The sequence below is a fragment of the Gordionus sp. m RMFG-2023 genome, chromosome 1 (genome assembly GCF_954871325.1).
Source record: "Gordionus sp. m RMFG-2023 chromosome 1, tfGorSpeb1-WG-v2, whole genome shotgun sequence".
In the NCBI taxonomy this organism is placed as follows: domain Eukaryota; kingdom Metazoa; phylum Nematomorpha; class Gordioida; order Chordodea; family Parachordodidae; genus Gordionus; species Gordionus sp. m RMFG-2023.
In genome coordinates this window covers 39759348-39786195 of record NC_088775.1, presented here as the reverse complement: position 1 = coordinate 39786195, position 26848 = coordinate 39759348, and the positions used below count along the sequence as shown (strand labels likewise).

General features: G+C 28.2%; 1 protein-coding gene across 6 annotated transcripts in view; it reads right to left on the bottom strand.

Annotated features, from left to right (window-relative positions):
* Positions 1-22303, bottom strand: part of LOC135931284 (uncharacterized) — a 52192-nt gene extending 29889 nt beyond the window's left edge. For 3 of the 6 annotated variants that reach the window (XM_065468283.1, XM_065468316.1, XM_065468324.1), the window contains exons 1-5: positions 22255-22303; positions 8245-8446; positions 7706-7793; positions 2167-2282; positions 1725-2059 (exon numbers count right to left, since the gene is read on the bottom strand). In XM_065468283.1, coding sequence (XP_065324355.1) covers positions 1725-2059; positions 2167-2282; positions 7706-7793; positions 8245-8385 — 680 coding nt within the window. In that variant the 5' untranslated portion in view covers positions 8386-8446; positions 22255-22303. Of the gene's footprint in view, positions 1-1724; positions 2060-2166; positions 2283-7705; positions 7794-8244; positions 8447-14207; positions 14287-21126; positions 21146-22254 lie in introns of those variants that run through there. The other 3 variants (XM_065468306.1, XM_065468291.1, XM_065468298.1) reach the window with 3 other exon arrangements.
* Between the last annotated feature and the right edge of the window lie 4545 nt (positions 22304-26848).

Sequence of the window (26848 nt, the reverse complement as noted above, 5' to 3'; positions counted from 1 at the left end):
AAACTTTCCTTCTATTATCTTATAATTTGAAAGACTCACCATTCTATAAGCAAGCTTACAGAATTGGTAATGCAGAATGACTATTCATTACATTAAGTTATTATTATATTAAATTTTTGAAAATAGAGAGTTTTCAAATCAAACTATTTCGACAATAGTTTTGGAAATATGTTCAGCAATTTAGAAAGCTGAACAAAGCATACATTTGACATAACTTCAGAAAAAGATTTCAAGAAAATTGCATCTTATACTGAGAAATAAATTTTCAATGTGGTGCTTTAGATTGTACTTTTTTAAATAAATACATATATAGGAAACCACGGTATGATAAATAAGCCGCCTCTATCTGGTATCTTATATTATTTATAAAAGTTTTTCAATATGAGACTCGAGGCTATTACTGACAGTAATAAAAGATGTTTAATGATGGTAATATGAGATTATTGTAAATATAAATATTAATAATGTTGCTTACTAATTATAAATAGGGAAACACTCTGATGGTACTAGCATTAATAAATAAACATTCGCTCGAAAATGATAAACAAATCCTTAAATATGCCACATACCTCCCCATATCTTTTTGTTGTTGATGTAGCATATCCCCTTAATGAAAGTATTATGAACCCATTTAGTGAACGAGGTTATGCTAATATGACACCTGAGATGCAAACATATAATAAAAAATTGTCTGCAGCAAGTTCTACAGTATAAGGTACATCTGTATCATTGAAAAATACTATCTCAAAACTTATATCAGACTTTATTGAATCGTTTTCAGAAGATTCTGGCATATGTATGACTTTGTACAGTACAGTCTTCCAAATACTTCCAAAACTACTGATTTGGAAACTCTATAAGCCAAGCCTAAAGGATTTGTCTAATATAAATATCTATTTTCAAAAAATAAAAAATCAATATAATAATAATAATAATCTTAATGTAATGAATAGTCGATCTGTATTAGCAATTTTGTAAGATTGCTTATTTGAGTTCTTTAATAGTGAGCCTAATAAATTAAAAAGATATGTTTTCATGAATGCTGCATCATTATTTACATCTTGAAATTTGAATGGAAGTCTCCAAAAGTGTGTCTTTGTTAATAAATCGTCTTTATCTTTAATATTTCTTGATCTTCCAAAAATAACTACTTGAAAAATATACAAGCTTCCATTAAAACAATTAATCATATTTTTAAAAAAATTTTCATAGCAATTATTTAAAATAAAAATTATGTAGGATTTGTTTTCTTTAAAATAAAACTTGAATTAAATTAAAATGTGAATTTTGTTTGAAAATCGTGGACAACGAAATTAATTATTTCACTAAATTAGTTACTAATTTAGTCGAGGTAGAAAGAGATAAAAAGAAAAAATTTTGCTAACAATTACTAGAAACTTGTTAAACAAAGTATCATTTAAATGAGGTATAATAAAAATGTTTTAATTTGAAAAATAAAAACTAACAATTATTTTAAAATACAAGCAAAAAGAATTGATTCATAAAAAAATGATTAATTCAAATCGGGATTTCAATCAATTTAATCATATAGACTCAAAAATAAAATTCTATGACTCAATTCAGTCGTTATTCAATTTTAAATCTTAAAGACTAACAAATAAAGCACTTTATTTTTATGGACATTAAATGTACCGAATAAACATTTATTTAAATTATATAAATTAATTTCGACCTCAAAAAAAATTAATTAAAGAATGAGAAACTTGGTTGTAGGGGAGGCATATTTGAGCGGTCCTAGTGGATATGGTCTAACATGCTGATCAGTTATAACATTACCAACTGATCTTGTTGGACAAAACCCATTCTTGTTAATATCGTGTATCGAGCCATTATTAACGTTATCTATTACGATTATCACATCATCGACGTCAGGTTTAAAGTTTTTGAATAAATTTTCTTTGAAAAATTGTAAATTATCCGCCATAGCGAGTTCCACATCAGAGTCCGTGTTACCAGCAGGTGATGGCAAATCGTGATTTTGGAGATCACTGCGATGTTTGAGCGCTTTGAAGGAAAGAGTGGGCGGTAATATGGATGGCTTTGAGAGAATTATAAACAAATTATGTCAACTCTTATTGAATTTTTTTTTTAAAAAAATAAATTCATTCTACCCTGAAAGAAAAACAAAGTTTAAAATTTTATCACCTTGTGTGGTTGGATGTTAAAAAGTGGATCCTTTTGGACTTCAAAATCGTGTCTTAGCTGAGATGTGTGAATCACGTGATTATCAGCCATTACAATGTCTTCGATTGGCGAATTACCTATCAATGAGCGAGAAGGTGGGGTGGCTAAGAAATATTAAATGACATGTATTCAGAGTTGTTAATGCTGCTTTTTAGAAGGAGCTAGCTCCCGCTTCCGCTACTGAATTTTTAAAAGGAGATATTATGATTTTGATTTATTTTAGTTTTACCTTTTTGGGTGGATAGCTCCTATAATATCTCTTTCCAATTTGTATTATTCATACCCTCATTTCAATTTATATTTAGCAGAGTTGTTAATCGCTACTTTTAAAAGTAGCGCGCTAACGCTATCGCTATTTGTCAAAAAAAGTAGCGCGCTACCGCTATTTGTCAAAAAAAGTAGCGCACTATTAGCTACTTTTTATAAAAAAAATTTAGAAACAAATTTGTTTTATTTTTTGCTTATATTGTATATAAATATATAAAATCAGCATTTATAAATATTAAAATATAGTTAGTTTTGATTATAAAAATAAATATTTATGGTAATTTGTCGTATTTTATAAGTTTTACCTAGTGTTATGTGTCCAACTATCTGCCATGGTACATATATATGATATCTCTGATAACTCTACTATTAGAGCATCTTTCATCACTTTAGAGTCTGCTATATTACATTAGTGTCTGGCGACATAAAATTGTTGTACCAGGGGATAGTCTTAATCATCATGGTAAATGATGGATTATCAACCAAGGACATTGGCTGAACTGTATCCATTATAAAATCAACAATAACTTTTTATCTGCTATTTTTTTCATTAGTGTCTGGCGATATAAAATTGTTTTACCAGGGGATAGAGTCTTGATCATCATGGTAAATTATGGATTATCAACCAAGGTCATTGGCTGAACTGTATCAATTATAAAATCAACAATAACTTTATCAGCCAATTTCTGAGAAATATTGGTATTTGTATTATTAATTAATTTGGTTTGAATTAGTCTTTATGGAAGTAGAGTCGCCTATACCAAAATTATTTAAATGTTTCTCCATTAACTTAAAACTATTGGCATGAACAGTCTTATAAAATAAATACTATTAGAATGTAAAAATGACAATTTACCTTTTGGTGTTTCTTGAGATTATATCTGGATTGATTTGAGGAAATATTTTTTTTACATTTTAAACAAATAATTGTAGCCAGTATTGGTTTTTATATTTATTTAAAAAATTTATTCAAATCTAGGGAATGGGAAATTTGTATTATAGGTATTAAGAACATTTTCTTCCCTGGTATCTTCCATTTCATTAATATAAATGTCTGAATCACTATCAACGATTTGGATATCCATAGCGATGACATTATAAATTATTAACACGTGATTTAAGTTTAATACAAATGAAAATATAAATTACAAAATTGAAAATATATTTTAATTTCAAAATTAATAATAAATCATAAATATTATAATTAATTATGATATTATATTTAAATTTTCATGTTTATATTTACCTTCATTATATTTTTTAAAAGTAGCGCGCTAATAATTAAATGATTACAAAAAAAGTAGCCGCTATTAGCTATAGCTACCAAAAAAGAAAGCGCGCCAAGTAGCGCGCTACTTTAACAACTCTGATATTTAGTGATAATATTATAAAGTAAACAAAACAAAATCATATATTTTTTTTATAGTAGCAAATTTTCTAAAATAAATAATCATGCCTCTCCACTAAAACTTGTTTAGCAATAGTAAAGAAGTGCTCAACAGGAACGTTAGAGGAAAGAAAAGTATATATAAATATTTTTTTAAATCATTAATATATTTATTGTAGTATTATTTGTTAAAAAATATTTGTCTTATATATTTTCTTCCTGGTAATCTATTTGATTGACTCCAAAGAAAAATCTTTTAAATCATTGGAAGGCACTTTTGATGTGATAGTTAGTATATTTGTGTTTGGAATTGTTTATTTATATAATTAAACTATTTATTTTTTAGTTATCTATTTTGTTCCCGATAGGCAAGCCTCTTACCCTTGCGAAACACATAAATATTTATCCTAATAAGTTATTAATTTCAATAATTGTCATGTCCTCGACAAGAAAAAGAATTTACTCAAAAGACTAATTAGAGAAAGTGTAATCAAAAACAGTAATAATTTAAACAGGGAGAACGGATATATTCTATCTAATGGATGAGAAAGCCTATTATCTTATACCTAATATTATTATTTCAATTTTTTTAATCATTTTATCCTTTCTTTATTATTTTTAGAATTTTTTCTTCTTCTTTTTAATCTAAATTTTCTTTTAAAAAAAATTTCTATAAGTGCATATTTCCATTTAATCTTTTTTTAAAAAACAAAATACTACAATGCACCATATAGAATTAAATATATTCTAAATTCACCATAATTCTATCTGTTATATATATATTTTTTTTTGTCTTCTAGATCCTGATAATAAAAAACGAAAATGTTAAATTATTTTAGTAACACGAACAAATTTGTGGTAAACTGCGCTATTCGTGTTACATTTTTTAATTTTTTGGGTTAGTAATCTTTTTTGATATAACAGACTTATTTGGACCAATGGTGAAATGATGCATCATAAAGATTTTTGGAGCAGAGTCCCCATCTGAATTCCTAGTAGTGAGTGACTATGCCAGTTGTGTTAGTGATATTATTTTTTATGAAAAACGAAATTAGTTATTTAAACTAAACTAAGAGCTCTGCAGGACCGGCCAGAAAATTATCAACAAAATATGGGCGCAGCTCGTGGCCCGAAAAATTTTCCTTCCTATTCTTTCTATAAGCCTTAAGTGATCAATCATAATTATAAATAATAAGAAGAGATTTTTAAAAAAAACCAGGAGAATAATTTTGTAATAAATAAAATAGGGAAACATCATTAAATTATCAAGGTTATCGCTGCATATTTAAATTTAACGTATAACATTAAAAATAGAGAACAAAATAAATATTTTGAGTATAATTTCAAGCTGCTAGTAGGAACGGGTCAAGCCTAGAAGATTGTGTGGTCTAGGGCAGAAAAAAAAATCATTTTGCAGGTCTCTAAGCCACGCACAAGCTTAATAGTAAAAAAGTGATCATTTCTTAGCGTACAAGAAAAAGGCTTTTAAAAAATATACGAATATTATTATTCGATTTATTTGACGTTACAATGAAAAAATAATACTTGCTTGAGTAACTTTCTGAAAACAATCGATTTGGATACATCTACAGACAAACCAATCTTACTCTTCTTATATAGTTTTGTGACATAGGTCTAACAAAATTATAAAAAAAACCCAGTTCTTGATACGTCAACGAGAGCATACAAAGGAATGGACATTATTTCAAATCGACATGTCTACCACCAGTTTCACCATCAGTTTCTTTCGCCACATTAGATGTAACAAAAGTCAACCATAACTCAAATATCTTTTACTTACGATGCTGTCCATCCTACAAATGTGATAGAGCAAAAAAAAATTATATTCAAGTTATATGTCAATAAATACATCTAATCCTTTGAAATATCTAACAACTACAAACAAAACAAGGAAATAAAGCAGTGAACTACTTAGAATTCAAAGCCGGTATGCTTATTATATACCACTTTTGAGTCAATCATTTTAATACTAGAAAAAATATTGATTTCAATGATACTTTTATTGGATTGCAATTAAGCCATTTCTAAACACGTTTTTTTTCAAAGCTGTTTTCTAGACATGTTTTCAGCAATTTTATTTGTTACCAAAAGGATAATATTGGGTTAAATTATTTATTTTTCATAATTTAAATTTGCCACTATTTGATCGTTAATAAAAAATAAAAATCGTGTTTTTTTATTAACGATTAAATGGCGTGTGGGTGACAGAGACCTTTATAGGCATGGATTTTTTATCAGGCTAAGTCCAGGTCCGCAATAAAAAAATTTTAAGGCCTGACTAGTAATTAATATTTAAAAATTCCAAAGTTTCGAAAATTTAATTTATTGTATTCAATGAAAATATTCAATATTTCAGTGAGTGTATTTAGGCAATCATTTTGTTTGCTATACTGAAATGACTTATTATTTGAAGAAAAAAATTGCAATAATTAAGTAAAATTTTTTGGCTAAGCTAAGCGCATTAAAAAAAATTTAAAAACCTAGGCTGGCTAGAAAATATAATATTAGGCCTGTGGGTCGTGTATAGGCCCATGAAGGTCTCTGATGAGAGAGTTTGCGATCAGCTATTTTTTAAATATCTTATAATGCAAAAAAAATTAATTCGACCAATTCTTTGTTTAGGAATAAATAATAAATTAGAGAAATACATGCCTAAATCGTTGTGAAAAGGTCTATCTGGAAATGGCTTAATACTTTTCAAATTTTTTTTATAATAAATGACGTATTTCGATTTTAGAAAACGATAGCAACACCCCTCTTGTAATTTCATGCCATATTAAAATTTGCATAAATATTTATAGTTTATTATTTATTAAATTTTTTTTACTCTGAAATGGTACAACTTGTTCAAATATAAACCCATTTGAAAATATATTTTTTTAATAATATATAAGTAATATGATAGCTTTCATTATACATTGGTGGTTGTTATAAAGCATAATTTTTTAATAGTTAATGGAACATTTTCATATTTTTAAATTTATTTGCAAATAAAATTATTTACCTTGCAAAAAATTGTTAATCCATTAAATCTGCACAACACTGTAAAATGGTATATTATAATAATTATAATTTTTTGTTAAAAAATGCATAATAAAGATAAAGTATTTTAAAATGCTCAAAAGATAAATCTCAAAAAATAACCAATCGAAATTGTTTCACCCATGCATGATAATCTCGTAGAATCGTTCGAGGTGGTTAATAATATATAAAGGTGGTATCTTTTAAAGGTGATGCTAAAAATAGGCCGGTTTGACAAATTTTTTATCAATGGTTGGGTCTTAAGAGCGAATTATTTAATAAATATTTTACAGGCGGAGGGCTGTTTATATTTATTAAAAATTATTTGCCTAATTCAAAAATTATAAATTTCTAACCAATCCAATTAATTTTTAAAAACAGGTAGAAAGCAGATGTAAAATTTATAAAACAATAGGTGAGTGGAGTTTTCCCCCAAAACTAAGGGCGGGTGGACTAAATAATTTGAAACAATGAACGGGAAGATTTGTAGGCTAAAAGCCGCCCATGCCTATATCTATGTATATTTTTTTATAAAAACTTTTAATTTATTTTAACAATATTGAAAACATGTAAAATATTTAGAAAAATACATTTAAAAAAACAATGAATTTAAAAAAATAATAAAAATGGCTCAATTCACAGGTGCGCTTCGAAAAAAATTCGATCAGCTTTGAACCCCAAAGCTGAGGGGATAGTTTTCGACTAAAAAAGTCGTTTAGCCGCTTTTCAAATTAAAAATATCTAAAAATGCAGCAATTACTTAATTATACCTCTGAGTTATGCCGTTTTAAAAATATATATTACAAGAATCGTCCAGAAATTGGTCTTTTAAAGAGTCTTGATTATCGAAGCCTCCCAATAACGAAAATAGCGAGTTATTAACGTCAAAATCCTAGGTTTGGGTAGAAAGAATGAAGGGTGTTATTTCGTTTTAATATTATAACCAGGGACCCGGAACCTGGGTATTTTCGCGCTCTCGTTCCGTTCGAAAAATTGTCCAGATCCGGTTCCGTTCTAGCTTTCGGAAAGTTCACTGAAAAATATCTAAATATATTATTTAAATCTACACATTTTAATTAATCTTAATCATAAAATCAATCAATTATTATATCGAAGCAATAAAATATTTTCTAAAATATTATGTTTATATTGGTTCTATGTGATGTTAGTATAAATAAATAAGAAATTTTTATATTTTTAGGAACGTTCCGGGACCGTTTTGGGAAGGTTTCGGAATACACCTTCCATTCCCGTTCCATAAATTTACTCAAAGTTTTGTTCCATGTCCCTGATCGTAACATTATATTTCCTTTTTTTTAACAAAAACCCATATTAGTTATAACCAAAATCTCGTTGAGCATAAGCTTGTAAGGAATGTTGGAATCCAAAAAATCGTTATTATCTTCGCCGTCGAACCGATCATTGCCGCGAGAGGGTTGGTACAGGCTCAGGGGCTCCATGTCCAGGCCTGTAAAATTATTCATTCGGCCGGTTTTGGCTTATAACTGAGAGGGGAATAATATAGGTAGGTAGTAATAATCTAATCTAAAGGGTTAAAAATAAATGAGGAAAAAATATTATATAGGTTGAAATTGACGAAAGTGAAAGTAATAACAAGTGACGTAGGGATGAGATATCAACAATGCCCGACCCATAGGCCGAGCTAGGTGAAAAAAAATTGCGGGTCGGGCGGGCAAAAAGTAGAGACGCCCGGCGCGCCTAATAAAGAATAGATATAAAATTATCCGAAAGCCTAATTTAGTTTAAAAAAAAATTTTCTCTTTAGCTTTCACCTTTTCTGGTGGTAAGCTCCTTCAATATCTCTCTCCTTTATGTTATCCATACTATCTCTTTTATCTAATTTATACTTCTTCATATTGGCTCTAACTTTATGGCATTGAAGTTTTGGCCTTCCTTTTTACGTTTGCCCATCACTTCCAAACTCTCAACCTTATTTTCTATGTAGTTCATAGGCCTTCTCATTGTGTGCCTATACCACCTAAGTCTGTTTACCATTATCTTATTCTTAATGGGCACTACCTTTAAACTTCCTAGTATTCTTGTACTTCACACCTTATCCTTTCTTGTTACCCCAGCAATCATCCTCAGCATCCTCATCTCCATAGTTTGTAGACTTCTCTCGTCTGATCCTTTGGTTGGCCATGTTTCCGAACTATATAAAATAGTTGGTTGTACTATGGAACTGTAAATTTTTCCCTTCAATTTGTGTGGGATTCTTTTGACAAAGAGCACTCCAGATAAAGATCTCCACTTTAACCACCCTTGATTAATTTTATTCTTTATCTCTTTCTCTATTGTGCCGTTTGTTTGTATAGTGGAGCCCAAATATTTGCAGCTTTTAATTGCCGATATCTGCCATTCATTTATAACAATGCTCTCTGTTTCATCTCCTCCTATCACCATATATTCCGTCTTTCCTCTGTTATCTTTTAGTCCGTGCTTTTCTAAGATATTTATCCAACTCACTAATCTTTCTTCTATTTCATCCTTGGATTCGGCAAGTATCACAATCTGCAAATATCATATTCCACGGGACTGATTGAGGTATAGACTGTGATAATACATCTATTAGTGTTATGAAGAGAAGTGGGCTGAGAGCCGACCCTTGATGAACTCCCTCGGCTATTGTGAAGCCTGTTGAAGCACCAGTTGTGCTATTGACCATTGTTGTATGGCCATACATATCCTGTATTATTCTTATATATTTTTCGGGAACCTTTTTGTGGCGAAGCGCCCACCAGATAAGTTTTCTTGGGATTCAATCGAAGGCCTTTTCTAGATCGAGAAAGACCATGTGTAGCTTTTTGTTGTTTCCCCTGTATTTTTCGCTCATTTACTTAATTGCGTGGATTACATCAGTTGTTGATCTTCCAGGCATAAAGCCAAACTAAGTCTCTCCTATTTCGATTATGTCTCTTAGCCTTTTTTCTATATTCTTTTCGTAGAGTAAGACAGTGTGACATTAGTTTTATACCCCTGTAATTTTGACAATTGTGTGGATCCCCTTTGAAGATAGGAACTAGATAGCTCTGCCTCCATTTTTGAGGAATCTCTTCATTTTCTAGTATTTTATTATATAGATTTGTGAGGAGATGTATTCAATCATCTCCTAGTGCTTTAAGGCTTTCTATTGGAATATCATCTGGACCCCTAGCTTTGTTGTTTTTCATATGCCAAAGGCATGTGATTATTTCTTGTTCTGTTATTGGTTGTATAAGTTTTGACATAGGGAATGTTCATCTAGATGTAGTATGTAGGGATTAAAATTGAGAAGCTCCTGAAAATATTCTTTCAATCTATTCATTAATTCTTTTTGATTTATTATCAAGTTCCAATTTTTATTTTTGATTACTTTCGGAGCTCCGTTTATATCCCTAGAATTCTTGCTGTTTGGCTAATCTTTATATTTTATTTTGCCCTTCTTTGGTATGTAGTTCTTCATACATAATTTGTCTTACCATCTGGGTTTTTGGATTTGTATCATATTTAATATAGGGCTTTTTTCTCCTGTATAGTGATTTGTACCTCTTAATTTCGCCACCAAAGTTCTTTGTATGATTTGTTGTCTCCCCTTGCCAAGCCTAATGTCGATTTGACAGTGTCTATTAATCTGGATGAAAGGTCTGTCCACATTTTTTCACTGACTTGTGAGGAATCTATTGTTTCAATGTTTGCATTGATTGCAAAGGCATCTGTCATTGATTTTAATCTACCCCATTTGATGCATGGTTCAAGTTTTATCTTATTTTGAGTGGATTTATTTGTGATGTGTAAATCTATGACTAGTAGCTTGTATTGCGCGGCAATATCTTCTCCTGGGATGACTTTGCAGTCAATTACATCTTTTAATCTTCTGCGAAAGATAAGCATATTATCTAGGTTTTCCTTGTACCACTTTCATATGTTATTAAATGACTGTCCTTTTTCTTATAGGTGTTGGTTAAGGCAAGGTCGAAGGCTTGTGCAAATTTAAGTACATGCTCTCCATCATTTCTTTCTCCATATCCAAAACCACCATGATGCCTTTTGCAGCAGTCTCTTGCTTTTCCCACATGCGCATTCACCTATTATGACTAGGTCATCCTTAGGGATTTCCATTACAGCTTCATCAAGGATAGCTCTAAAGTCACCTTTCTCTTCTTTTTTTGCAACCCGTTTGAGGAGGATATAGTGAAAGAATGTGTAGTATTGATTGACCAATGCAGAGTTTTATTCATTAGTATATCAGAGATTCTGTTAACTTCTACTACTGAAGAGGTTAGATCTTGACTGAGGATGATGCCGACACCGTTCCTATTGCTAACAATTCCATTATAGTACAATTTATACTCATCTCCAATCATTAAAGACTTCTGACCTTTCCATTTCATCTCTTGTATGCACGCTATATCAACTTTTCTCTTGTTCAACATTGATGCCAATTCTCTCGTCTTACCTTTAAGTGTACCAATATTCAAACTTGCTAACCTTGTCTTCTTTGCTTTGACCTTAAATTTACTTTTCACAGGATGGAGGTCTACACCCGCGTCGCTTGAAGGAAACGCCCTAGCTTTCATATTCATATTTTCGTTTGTTTCCTTCATTTTTGTTTATTGGACAAGTATCCTTAGCACCCGGCTGTCCAAGCCAGTCGGTGACCGGGTTGTCATCTCTTAGCTCCGAAATTCACATTACAATATATATTTACACATTAGTGATCGAAGAAAACCCTGAAAATTTTTACGTTCCTTACCAGGATTGAGCCTTAGGCCCTTCTGTTTGCAAGCATACATCATAACCCACTAGGCCACCCATATTATTTTGCTTATAATTTTAATGATTAAATGACCTGCTAGTAATACTCTTATCATTCATTCATATAAACAATTTCCTTTTTTTTATATTATGTTTTTATGGTTTAATAAGAAAATCATAGAACCTGAATCCTGATAATTATTATAGCCATTTTTCAATAGAATATATTTCTGGATTTTAAAAAACAGGCCCAGGCGAGGTAATCTTAGTAAAAAAAATGGAATCGGGTCGGGTACAACTTTGGATGAGTAAAAACGTAATTCAAACCGGGCCGCGCTTTATTAAGATAGTATGAAATATTTTATTTTTATAATAATATTAAATAAAAATGTAATTGCGCCTATAAACAAAAATTTGTTTTTAAAAAAGGTATGTCAAGAGGTATAGCAAGAACAAGATTATAATTTTGATGCATAAACATAAAACATACTAATATGGGTCAGAATTTAGAAACGTCTCTTTTAGCTGTAATAACGAACTGAAGTCTTCTAGGCATTGTCTTGGCAGGACTTAGGTACTTTATTTTCCCAAACATATTCAATTTATCAAGATGGAATGCATTTGCCTTGCGCACCACATTATTATGAATACTCTAAAATTCTAATACAAAACATGTGCATTGATTTTGCAAAGAAGTCTAACTTCTCATTTTCTGTCAATGAAAAAGCAGAAGCTAACATCCTAGGGATGTTCGAAAAAAGAAGGTTTCCAATTTTATCATAGCCATAGGCAAAAATAGGGAGACTTATAACAGATGACCCCAAAGAAGTATTCTACCTTCTTCGGTAGATTTCTCTCGAAACCTGCAGTCCAATTTCTTAGGCATTCAATATGTTTCTTTTTTAACGTTTTTTATATATCTTTTTTTCATATGTTTTAATATTCTTTTAAAATATTTATTATTTTTAAATTATGTGATTACTTGAAATTGAAAAATATAGATATACCGTTAAAAAAATATAATATATCTGATCATAAAAAAAATTATTTATTCAATGTGCTGGAATACGATCATAATAAGAAAAAAAAATTAGTTTTCAACTAAATTAATGCTTATACCTAAAACGAATTATTTGTTATTCGATATTCGATTCGTATTTTACGAATACGAATAACACAATTATTCGATTCGTAAGGAAAATTTATTCGTTGAATAATTTTTATTTATTATTCGAGATTATTCGATTAAAATAATTTATATTAATAAATATCGAAAAATAATCATATATTATTAGTAGGAATTATTTGCAATTATTCCTATTTAATAAAATTTCCTAGGAATAATGAAGAAAAATTTTATATTTCTAAATGTTGTTAGCGGGTGTTTTTATTCGTATAATTCATAATACAAAATTAACTTCCGAAAATTGTTTTATGATAGACGAAGAAGAATTATAAATAACTAGTAGCTATATCGTCAAGAATGACGGGCGAACCAGATATTTCTCCTTTGTTTGATGATGGAGAAATCATAAATTTGACTTTTTGCAAAAACTTTGTGTTTAAAAAATTTGTTGTTGGAATATTTGTCTTCTACATTATATGAATATTATATTGATTTTCTACATTATATATAAATATACTATATATGTATGCTTCTATATTATCTTACTAATAAAATTTGTTTGTCTTTTATCCATGGTTAAATTTTACAAAATAAATTTAATATGCTATCTTTTTTAATTTACGGTTAAATAAATTTTCGAATTGAATCGAATATTCGACGAATCGAATCGAATATTCATTTTATTATTCGTATGAATACGAATAATGAATTATTCGATTTAAACGATAATGCTTAAAAGAAAGATAAATATAAAAATATATTAATATTCACCCTTTGTTATTTATATTTATCAGATGTCTACAGACCTGGCTTGGAACTGGCCGAAAATATGTAGGAAAATAATATATAATTGATTATTTAGCATTTATTTACTGATGATATTTTTAATTTCACTTAACGATTTGTAAATTGCAGGCAACATTATTCAAAGAATAAAGAAAATTTTAACAAGGCCTAAGATTAAAAATTCACGAATCGGGCTTTGAAACTGATTTTTTTTAAAATCTGGGCTAGGAAAAATTTGACTTATGCAGGTCTGATATATGATTGTTGTAAAAATGAACCTATTTTAGCTATTATTATATTATATAGTTCAACATTTTAAAATTATTTGTAATCCCATTACCCAAAAAGAAGATTATTTGTAATTAATAGACATTCAATTACTGATTTTAGAAATTTCGAAGGTAATTATTAATTGTAATTAAATAGATCTTTTACAAGTAATTTTAATTCGTTATAATGGGTAATTGTTCCCGACCCTGCTTTACATATATCAAACCCAACAGACCCAAAGTGTCAAATATGTTTAGCTATGATAATTTTAAAACATCTAAAACATTTATAGAGTGTGTAAGACAAATCAAGATGCTTTGGTAAACATATATAGAGGGTCAATGTATGGAATAATTGATATGCATTTACAATAGAATTATGGCAGGAAGTGAATTGACCTGGGTTCATATCCAGTGGTGGTCAATTTTTGAGATTTCATTGTATACTGATAGGGGATCCTTTTTTGATAGCAAAATTAAAAGTTATATAAGAGTTTATATTGTTATATTTTATAAATTATTTTAATTATCTTTCAACCCAGATAAATTGAACCCCACAACATGGTAGTGCAACGTAAAATATATTAAATCATAAACTAGAGCCCTGAATCATTTTTTTAGGCATTTTTAAGCCCGAACATGATTTTTATTAATATTTAATCCCGGACCGTTTTATTCTTTTTTAGGCCCAAGTAACCCGTAAATTTTAATAAAAAATATACACATTTCTATTAGGTAAATATATATTTATTTTGATAAAGGTAAAAAAAATTTAATCCGAGCCCGACTTCGAAACGAATACAGGTCTCAAATATAAAGCAAATTATTTTTCCTGACAAAAATAGAAGGTAAATGCCAAAAAATCGTAATATGTTGGGTTGAGTATAATAGAGGGAAGGTACATAAATGAGTATGGAGGAAATAAAATATTTTATTTATTTAATTAAGTTGCGTAATTTTTTTAAATTTTTTTGAATAATAAATTTTTTTTCAAATATTTTAGTTAATATGTTAAGGTAAGTAAATACACAAAATCTATTACCTTTTATCCTGAGTCTGCAAAAAAAGAGGAAAATGAATGCAATTTTTTTTAAAGGTAATAACTAACATATAATATTCTATTGATACATAAAAATTTTCGGTATATAATTCATTATAGCGATAATTGAGGCGCTTCAAGTTACTAAATTTACAATCATCAATTCTCTTTATAATTTTTTTTATTATTTACCCGCGAAAAAAACTGTAAAAAAATTTTTCAATTTCTCTTTGAAAATTTGTAAATAAAATTTTAAAAATATCATGCCGGGTTGTAAAATGAGCAAAAATAAAAATCAGACAGCCCAAAAGAAGACCCCGGAATAAAAAATTTTAAATCCTGGCTGGACCTAAAATTTTGACCTCCAAAAGTAGTGTTGTTAAATGGCTCGATTTGAGCCGATTTTTTAAAACGGCTAAAGTATAGTAGGTGGCGCACTCCACCAATCTTTCAAGCTAGAATGAAATTGGATAAATTCATTTTTAAAAAAGATTTATAATCGCTATAAAACATAATTTCTTCGTAATAAATTTGATTAGAAAAATTTTATTTCAAAACAAACAAAAAATAATTGAATTTTCAATGATATATAAAATAAAATTTTTTCTCATTTTTTACCTTATTTTCATAAAAAAAATAATGCCCATAAAAATAAGTAAAATACAGACGAAAAGAAAACTGTCCACCAAACTAAAAATCAATAAAATTACAACCCTGTATGTGTATTAGAGGTCTGCATTGAGCGGGATTTCGGCCCGCCCTCCCATCTAAGTGGGCGGGCGGATGGGCGGGTAAAAAATTTTTCGAGAATGGGCGGGCAGGCGGGTTAAGAAATTTTAACAATGGGCGGGCGGGTTAAGGAAATTTAAAATTTTTGTTCAAAAATAAACCAAAAAAAATAATTGTTTAAATGATCTATAACAATATTTCTTTTTTTATTTTACCAATCGTTTTTTTTTTAAGTGAAGAACATTTACCTAACTATATTATGTAATAAACACAACAATAAAACTTTTTTCTTAGAATAAACAAACATTCTTGTCTATTAAAAATTTCCTTTTATGGGAATGTAATAAAACTTTTCTCTTAAAATTTCCTTTTTTTGGGTTTGCAATCTGCATTTGGTTTCACTTTTATTTAAAGATCTCACTTGAGTAAGAGGATATACTACAAACGGATATCCTACTTTGGTGGAAACGACAAGAAAGAGATTTGCCAAAGCTATCAAAATTAGCAAGAAAAATTTTGGCAATTCCTGCAACTAGTGCTTCTTCCGAACGCGGATTTAGCATTGCTGGAAGATTTTTAAAACAAAGAAGAACGTGTTTGAATCCAGAAAATGTCGATTATTATTTTTGCATTATAATTACATATAATATTAATTTTACATTTATATCTTTTTCATAAATATTCAATTTGATCAAATAAATTGTCCATAATTTACATTGATTATTTTTATACTTATATTAATTTCCTAAATTATAAACTTTTTGTAGAGGTGTAATGCTAAAAATTTTTATAAATAATGGGCGGGCGGGAAAAAATTTTTAGACTAATGGGCAAGCGGGTAAGGAATTTTAGACAAATGGGCGGGGAGGGCGGGTATATATTTTTTTGAAAACTATGGGCGGGCGAGTTAAATTTTTTTTAAACATTGGATGGGCGGGCTTTTGGTCCAAAAATCCTCCCAATGCAGACCTCTAATGTGTATGTCCGTTTAAATTCGTGATTCTTAAAAAAATTTTTAAAAAACTGAAAACAGGACAATGTTATAGTACATAAGCAGATGATTGTTAATTTAAATTTAAGCTAAGTATGTCAAGATTTTGGAAACACTAATCATTCTGAAACTTATATCGAGCCATTAAGTAGATCTCAGTATATATTATTGCTTTAATTTATTTGATAGGTAGTTTAAGGGGGGGGGGAGTTATTTGTAAAATAATAAAAAGTCATAATTAGCATCCACCCAGAACATTGAAACAGGCTTTCTAAATATCTGGTTAGTGTTAACATCATATAGTGCCTTATTTATTAAATCTTCTATTAATTTAACCAACAAATTAACCATATTATAAACTATATAAAAACTGTTTTCAAACCTTAAGCATGAAGTCAGACAAACTTAGTGTTGTTAAACGACTTATTTTGATTTTAAAAACAGCTAACTCAAGATTTTATTCAGAAAAATATTACTCAAGCCTGGAGATTTTTCTCATAAATGGCATAAAGGTTTGGATATCTATTAGCAAAATCTCGAGGCTTAAACAATGATTTTCTGGCTAAAATATTGCGCTAGCCGTTTTTAAAAATCGGCTTAAATCGAGCTGTTTAACAATACTAGATAAATTTCTGGAAGGATAACAGAAAATTATATCAATAAATAAGTGTATATTTAGTAAATTTTAGTGTTTAACCTATTTGTTAAATAGTTTCAAATAAAAAAGCATTATTGACAAATAAATAAATAAATTACCAAGATTGGCAAGAATGAAAATATGTAATGCCTGATTAGTATTTAACTTACTAATAGTTGGTCATTATATTTTAACCTAAAAAAAATTATATTATATGATTGATTTTTATGTTTTTAAAATAAAATTTATGATTCATTCAATAAAAGAAATAAATTATAAGTGAATGATTCTTAAAAACCGGATTTTAAATTGTGATTAATAAATCAATTATGTCTAAATACATTAAGATATTTCTCCGTATAATTATTTGTTCTTCTTGGCTTATTTAAATATAGAAGTATAATAAACTCATCCTATTTTGAATCAGGCTATATTTCCAATAATTTGATATGATCTGAACCTCACATTAAAATTAAGCCCTAAGTATGAAGTTTGCCAAACTCATGAAATCATTTGTTCTAAAGCTTAACCCAATATGTAATCTAAACTAGTATACATTTAAGTTTAATGTTTCAATCCATTTGGTAGACAGGGTAAATAGAAATGCAATGAGCAATAAAAAAAATTCTAAAATTGGCATCAAGATTTAAGATAAAACAAGAAATATAGAAGTACTAAAAAAAATTATATTAAAAAAATTCGTAAATGGATATCAATCAATGAGATGGGGTAAAATAGAACAGAGAAGTGGTCTACAAATGGCAAAAATCTTAGGCCCGCATAGTAAGATTAGTTATAGCCCAGTCAGGTTTCAATTTTTCTCTAAGGTTGCCCAAAACAGCTTCATATTTTCCAAAAGTAACAGAGTTTTTTAAGATTTGTATGGTTTTTTTAAGTATAAGGCATAACCTAAAATATTTGTAGTTGAACACCAAATAAACAACTATTTATACTATTAGAAATTAAAAACACTATACTTATGAGTTATCACTTCTATCAAATATCAGAATTCATCAGTAAATCTAATACATCAAAATATGTCATATTACTGTCAATAATAATTTGTCCATGTTTTGAGATTAAATTAAACTAAAAACCTAATAAAAATTTGTGACCATTAAAATTATAAGCCAATAAAAAATATTGATTTAACAAATTAGGCTTAGAATAATTTTTTATATTCTCTAATCTCTATTAAACAGGCCAGGCATCTCCACTTTTTGCCTGGCCCATTCATTATTTTTGCACACCTGATATTTTTTTGCTCAACCAGGGGCGGACTGGCGACGCTACGGCCTCATGGGCATTTTTTTATAGCGGCCCTCATTTATATGGGGGCTTCGCCCCATAACCACATTTTGCTTTTGCCCGGTCTTCGACCGGGTTCCCTTAAATGGCTTCTTCGATTTACATGATTTTTATTACTTCTTATTCTTGAAAATAAGTTCAAACGATCTACATTTTTAATACAAAAAGAATAGTATTACACGATAATCATATATTTTATTTTTAAAAAAATGCACATCTAAAATCATATTCAATACTTTATAAAATAATATTCATTGCACATATATATTTTATATTAGATACGATATTTCACTATAAAATCAAATCATACATCACATGTTAAATATAAAAAAAATAGATACTCAATATATCAAATCAATCAATTAAAATTATTGCAGTTATATAATATTACAGAGAAATTATTGCAGTTATACAATATTACAGAGAATAAAATTGCTGCACTTATAAAATCAGGCACCGATCATATTGTAAATAGATATTAATAAGATTCAAATAAAAGAATAAAGAAAATATATAATTTTTACTTTAATAAATCTCTCATTAACTTTGAACCTTTGCACAAATATACAGGAATATCTTTTAGTTCAATCTGCACTAATAGTTCTCATTCAAATGACATCATTAAAAACGCTTCTAATTTTTCTTGGTCAATATTAGCTCTCAGCTTATTTTTATAATTTTTAATTTACTAAATGTTTTCTTGCAATTAACCTGCGTAAATGACAAAGTTAAGATGTATTCATATGCAAAATAAATTAGCGTGACTGTATGCATATTGTATCTTTTAAGAATTTCATACACGCATATTAAACACTTGTTACATTTATTATCACACTCTGAGTTATTATCATATTGTAAAGGTCAATCGATTTGAGGACGTTCATCTTGGCATTTGTCACTATATATTATCTTTGTTCGTCCTATTCAATTTTTTGGCAGAGCATTCTGTACCCTGATCTGGGAGCTTTAAATATGAAGTGTTTCATTTAAATTAGAAGCCATTTTATTGCTTTATTTTGAATTGATGTAATAATCGATGATATAGAAGACTTAGCATCTTCAATCATTTTCCATGCTGACAAAGTACCTAATTTTTAGTTTGAAGAAATGACAGTGGCCTCTTATTTCAAAAATTTCCAAATATATTATAGCTGTACATAGAGTCTTAAATTTACATAAATTAACAAGCTTTTGCCTTAAATGTTTTATTATCCAATATAAATTGATGTGCATTTATCATTATTAGGAGCATGCTCTCTTTACCATATATCCATCTAAGGGCTTTTTCACGTGCCCCACCACCCTATCTAACCTATTTTTGCAGCCTTCATAACTTATTTTGTCCAAATGAATTATACTGTTTCACTCAAGCATCCATCTTTTTATCTGATTCACTGACCTGGATATTTGATTTCAATTAATTAAGAACAAAAAATGTTGGCTATATTATTTCTACAATAAAGCAATGTATAAAAATATAATATAATAAATTATCAAAGCTTAGCTTACTCTAATCAAACGGAAGCATTTTCATTCATTTGAAAAAAAAGCAAAGAAATGTGGTAATGATGTATAACGTCAAGCGACGTTAATGATATTTCATGTATTAAAATATATGACATTTCTCAAGGAATGTGATATTCAAATCATAGAGATATCATTAAAATAGAAATAAATGCTAAGAGAAAATATGGTGAACATAATGATATTTTTCTAATTGGCCTCTTTTTTGATAATTTCTTCTGATCGGCCTCAAAAATCAACATTTTCTTGTGGCCTCGTATTCCCACCTGGTCTTATGGCCAGTCCACTCCTGTGCTCAACCAGGCCCAAAAAAAATTTTCAGACATTATATGGCATTGGGTATTGCAGACGAGAGATCTGCAATGGGTTGGCTTTTAGCTCACAAGCCCGCCAATATTTTAAAAAAATTAACCTGCCCACCTAACCCACCCATACTTTTTATATAAATATACCCATCCACCTGCCCTTTGGTCTAAAATTCTTTACCCACTTGCCCACCCACCCATTAGTCTAAATTTTTTTATCCACCCGCCCATTATTTATCAATTCCTTAACCCACGCTACTCATATGAAATATAAATAAACTCATTCTTTCAATTTTTTTAAGCATCTAATAAAAAGATTATTTACTTTCAGTGCTATAGCCTATAAAAAAGTTTTATAATTTAGGAAATAGATATATTAAGCATAAAAAAATATTAAATTAAAATTATGGATAAGGCATTTATTTGATCTAATAAAATATTTATGTAATAATATAAATATTTATTGATACTAAGAACCTTCCAGCAATGCTAATTCCTTATTCAGAAGAAGCATTGGTTGCTGGAATTGCTAATTTTTTTCTATTAATCTTGATAGCTTTGATAAATTTTTTTCTTGACATCTCCATCAAAGTAGGATATCTGTTTGAAGTATATCATCTACTCAAGTGAGATATTTAAATAAAAAGTGTAACCAATAATAATAAATAAAGAAATGTAATTTAAATTAATCGTTTATAAATTGCAAACTTAAACTAAACTAAATGGCCTAAAATCTTGCTATATATATATAAAAACTTGTATATTTTTGTTGTCATTAGGTAATGTTCTCCTTTTTAACAGTCACATCTTCCCATCTCTGTTGTTTAATTTTGATGTGGATGCTATTTATTTCAAATATTGCCTTTATAATTTAATAATCTTTAATTAAATTCTCTTTGCCTTTGGGAAAACAGATAAAAAGATTTTCATCTATATTTATGTTATATTCTTCCATGCAATTCAATTCCAAAATGTTTTCAATAAATTATTTACTTAATTAATTTCTTTCAATGACAACAACCTTGGTTATCAATACATAAGTAAAAATGTTTAAATTTCAGGGAGCATTTTTTTTTAAATGTTTACTTAATGATTTTAAATAACAAATAAGTTGTAAATTTTTTAATCTACCTGCCAGACCACATATTGTATAAATATTTTTCTTAACCCACCCACCTGCCAAAAAAAAAAACCATACACGCCTAGATGTGCAGGTGGGCTAAACCCTGTCCAATGCAAACACTGAATAGTAAAAAATGCCCTTCAAAATAAAAAAACTTCATTGAAAAAATATTTTTTTGGTATGATTTTTGATCAAATTTTTAATTTATATAAAAAACTTTTGTGATTTTTATGCATAAAGAATATCTTTCATTAAATTATTTTATTAAAAAAATCTCTTCAAAGATTGCTCAAAGGCTTGGGCAAAAAAAAACTTTAAATATTTATTTCCGAACTCTGGTGAAAAAAGTCCAAATATTATTTTACTAAAATAATGTATGTTAACCATTTTGTAATATTTTTTATCCTTCAAATTATACTCACTTTTATTATTTTTTTAAAGTCTTTGCAAATGCCAGAATACTTTATTCTTTTTATATGATATTGAGGTTATAACTTATATAATGTGTTAATATTTGAATTATAAATTACACTTCATCATTATTTTATTAATAACCATGAGAGATTGAATTGTATTCAAAAATAATTAAGATGTAACTAATTTTTTATTGTATTAAATATTTTAAGAATTTGCAAAGATATGTTCAGAATTATATTGAGATACTTGTAAATAATAAATTTCAAATTTTAGTTTATAATTTATAAGCTAGAAAATAATGATATATAAATAAATCAATAAAATAATTTCTGAAATCTGCTCACATTTTTTTTTCATTTGTAGTAAAAATCGGAATATGCGGTGTAACTAAACTAAGAATTGACAAGTAAATTGAGAATAGACAGGTAAACTGAGAATTAACAGGTAAAATTTATTTTTATTTTAAAAATAATATGTTATATATTCAAAATTGAATTATATTTTTTGTAACCTTACCTATTATTACTTTTTGTTTTTCGTTTTTAAATTTATATTTTTAATCTAATCTTTGTAACCTTACCTATTATTACTTTTTGTTTTTCATTTTGACTATATGTATTCTAATTTATATTTTTAGATAATATATATATAGTGTGTGTACGAAGATAAAAAAGATATAAAATAATAAAAAAATATATTTTTACTTACTTGCACTATTATCATGAATCTCTTCATGGTGCTCCCAGTTTGGGAAAAAAAAACTCGCCTTATGGAAATTCCTTTTTTTTTAAAAAAAAAAAATTTTTTTCCCTTTCTGTAAATATGAATAATTATAAAACGTTACAAATAAATTCTATATAAAGAAGGAAAAAAAAGGTAAAATCATTTTGATATTATTTCCATCATGTTTGCTTTTAAACTCATCAATATTCCTTGTGAAATTTCCGTTTACGACATATTATTCGAATTGACTTACAACTGCTGGGAAGTGACGACGTTTTGTTTGAGTTTGTGAACGTCAAAGATATGATTTATTGTTTTGAATCATTGAATGGCAAATATTATGTATACAAGGAGTCAGAATTAATCCAATTAAATTGCATGTTTGTTAAAATATGAAATTTTATAATTTCCAATATATATGATTTATTAATAAAATATGGAAATAAAACCTGAATTAATATACAAAATTCCTAAATTAGTTGGACCACTTACTGAGATTTATTTAGATAGAATATTAAGTTATTTTTCGACCAGCACATTATCGGAGTCTATTAAAATAAATACTTTGCTTATTAATTTATCAGACGAGGTCTTTGACAACATTAAATCAATTTGTTCCGATACCGACATATTAGATCTTAAAATTATGACTAAAAAGTTAACTTATCTTTTACCTGTGCAAGATAAAAACATTTTAATAAATAAATTTAACTTATTACAGCAGAACTCGACTGAGAATTTCATGCAATGGTACATTAGAGTATCGAAACTGCATAAAAATTTAATTTTTCGGACGACTGTAGATTAAAAGAAAAATTACGTACACCTACCTTAAATGACAAAATAAAATAAAAATTTTGTAAAAATATTAATTTAACTTTAAATGAGATGGTTGAGCTAGGGATTAAGTTAGACAGCATTAGCGATAAATCATATGTTGATAATATAATATAAGTTATATGAATAACGATAAAAAGTCCGATAAAAATAAAAGCTTTTACAATAGAAACGACAGCAATAATTATTTTAGACCTGATAATAATTTTAGAAATAATTATTATAATAGAAATAGAGATAGGAATTACAATAATAATTTTAGATACAATGATAGGAATTACGGTAATAATAATTCGAGATACCACGATAATTATAACAACTATAACTACAATAACTATCGTTACAACAATAATAATCAATCTAATTATGGTAGAAATAATACATGGCATGATAATAATCAAAGAAAACAAATTCAATACGGTGACGGAAATCGTAACAATTACCAATCTTATTACAACAATTCAAATAATTATAGAGGTAGTGACAATAATCAGAGAAAGCAAATACAATACAACAATGATTACAACATGAATATTGAAGAAATTATTGAAGAGAAAGTTGACTATACAAAGAACAAAGATGATAACGATTTCAATGTTAACAACTTATCTGGTGACATGCTCAATTACAAAGATAATTTATGACTACTTTAAAAGTGAACGATATTGTTACGTGTATGCAAGTCGATACAGGCTCAAAACATACTATTATACCTCATGGTCTGTCTAAGAAACTTGGTATAAGAGATGTTAAGAAATCCGAGTTACAACTTACCGCTTATGACGGAAATTTAATCAAGATCATCGGCACCACTCAAGTTAAAGTGACTTATGATGGTATTTCAAAATATTTACAAGCGGTAGTCGTCGAATAAAGAAAAAATGCCTTGTTGGGACATACATGGATCAATGCTTTCAAAAATATTTTAAATAAATTTATAGCAAATGTTGACACTAATTACGAAGATGAAATAAAAATATTGATTAAAGAATGTGAATCCAAATTGACTAATGGGCCAATCAACAAAGCAAGTGTCAAGTTACATTTAAGAAGAGATGCCCAAATTAAAATTATACCGCCTAGACGTATTCCTTATACAAAAATTGATCGTTAGCAATGAACCTAAAAATGGATACATGATAAAATAATTGAGCCGGTGAATGATGTCCGATGGGCAAGTCCTGTTACTGCTGTCTACAAAGATGTTGGGAGCATTAGGCTTTGTGCTGACTTTAAGGACACTGTAAACCCAGCTCTAGAAGATTTCAGATACCCTCTACCACGAATCAATGATCTAATAGCTAAACTTTCAGAAGGAAAGAAATTTACGAAGATTGACTTTAAAAATGCTTTCTTACAGATACCAATTGATAAAAGTTTAAGAAATATTTTAACCATATCTACGCACAAGGGATATTACCAATTTACTAGACTTCCTTTTGGGCTTAAGACCTCATCTCAACAGATTATGGATCAAATCTTCGGTGATATGGATGACGTCATATTTTATATTGATGATTTACTTATAACTGGAAAAAACGATGAAGCCCACCTTAACAACATAAAAAAAGTGTTTGATAGAATATCATCGTTTGGGCTAATACCTAACTTCAATAAAAGTGTGTTCTTTAAAAACAAAGTGTGGTTCCTGGGTCATGATATTGACGCTAAGGGGATTCATGCTAATCACGACAAAATTGAAGCAATAATTAATATGCCAACCAAAATCAGCTGCTGAATTATCAACATTTCTGGGAATGGCTGGCTACTATAGAAAATTTTTGAACAATTTTGCAGAGATTGCCTATCCTCTACATAAGATTGTCAACAAAGAAAAATGGGCTTGGAACCTAGAACACTCTAAAAGTTTTAATGATCTTAAGAAGTTGATTAGTCTTCCACCTGCTTTGACATATTTTAACCCTGAATTACCTATAGGGATAGCCACTGACGCATGGAAATGTGGTTTAGGAGCTGTACTATTTCATACTTAAAAAGATGGTAAAGAAACCTATAGCTTTCGCATCAAGAACTTTATTGAAATCCGAAATGAACATTGAGCGTGAGGCTCTCGCTATTATGTTCGCTATAAGGAGGTTCCAGGAATACTTAATCGGCACAAAATTTACAATTATTACTGATCATAAACCTCTAGTTCACATCTTAACCAAGGGTCTTAAGGATAATAGCACCATGTCCTTAAGACTCGAGAAGTGGAATATTACATTAGGAGGATATGATTTTAATATAAAGTATAAAACCGGTAAATATAATGTTGTTCCTGATTGTCTCTCGAGATTACCACAAGAATGTCATGATGAAACTATTGAAATTATCACTATAATAAATGAATATGGGGATTTACCTATTAATTTTAATCAAATTCGTGATGAAACTTTGAAAGATATGGAATTAAAACAAGTCATATAAAAATTACTGATAATAACGATATAACACCTATTTCTAGACCTGTGCGAATTAAACAAAAACCTGTATATTTAAAAGACTACATAACTTAAAATATAAAATAAATATTAAATTGCATAAAGTAAATTAAATATTAAAATGCTTACACTAAAACGCAAAAAATTAAAACGCTGAAAATATTATATAACAATCTTATTGATTTATCATTCTTCGTTTATTCTTATATCCAATATGATAAACTATTATTTCTTATTATTCGCAACTTACTGATGATAATAACAATTTTGAAAAATGATAATAATAACAACTGAGTACTACCAAGCAAGCTATATGACAAAATCATGATTTATGGAAATAACTTACGATAAGGATATCAAGCTTACGATTCAAACAAACCAACGTACAAACACAGTAAACGATTGGGACAAGCCAACGATATGATGACTTGTGAAACAACTTGATGAACCAACTACGATAACATAATTAAAGTGTGAAGGCTTTTTAGAAGGAGAATGTTATATATTCAAAATTGAATTATATTTTTTGTAACCTTACCTATTATTACTTTTTGTTTTTCGTTTTTAAATTTATATTTTTAATCTAATTTTTGTAACCTGACCTATTATTACTTTTTGTTTTTCATTTTGATTATATGTATTCTAATTTATATTTTTAGATAATATATATAGTGTGTGTACGAAGATAAAAAAGATATAAAATAATAAAAAAATATATTTTTACTTACTTGCACTATTATCATGAATCTCTTCATAATAATAAAATGGTTTTATTGTATAAATCTAATTTATCTAAAATTCAAATTATCTAAATAAATAAAATAGAATATGGAAGAAAGAGTAGTCATATATTTATATAGTGTATAGAACAGATATATTATATAGAAAATATAACACACATATTAAATTTAATAAACCATATATAAATTATCGT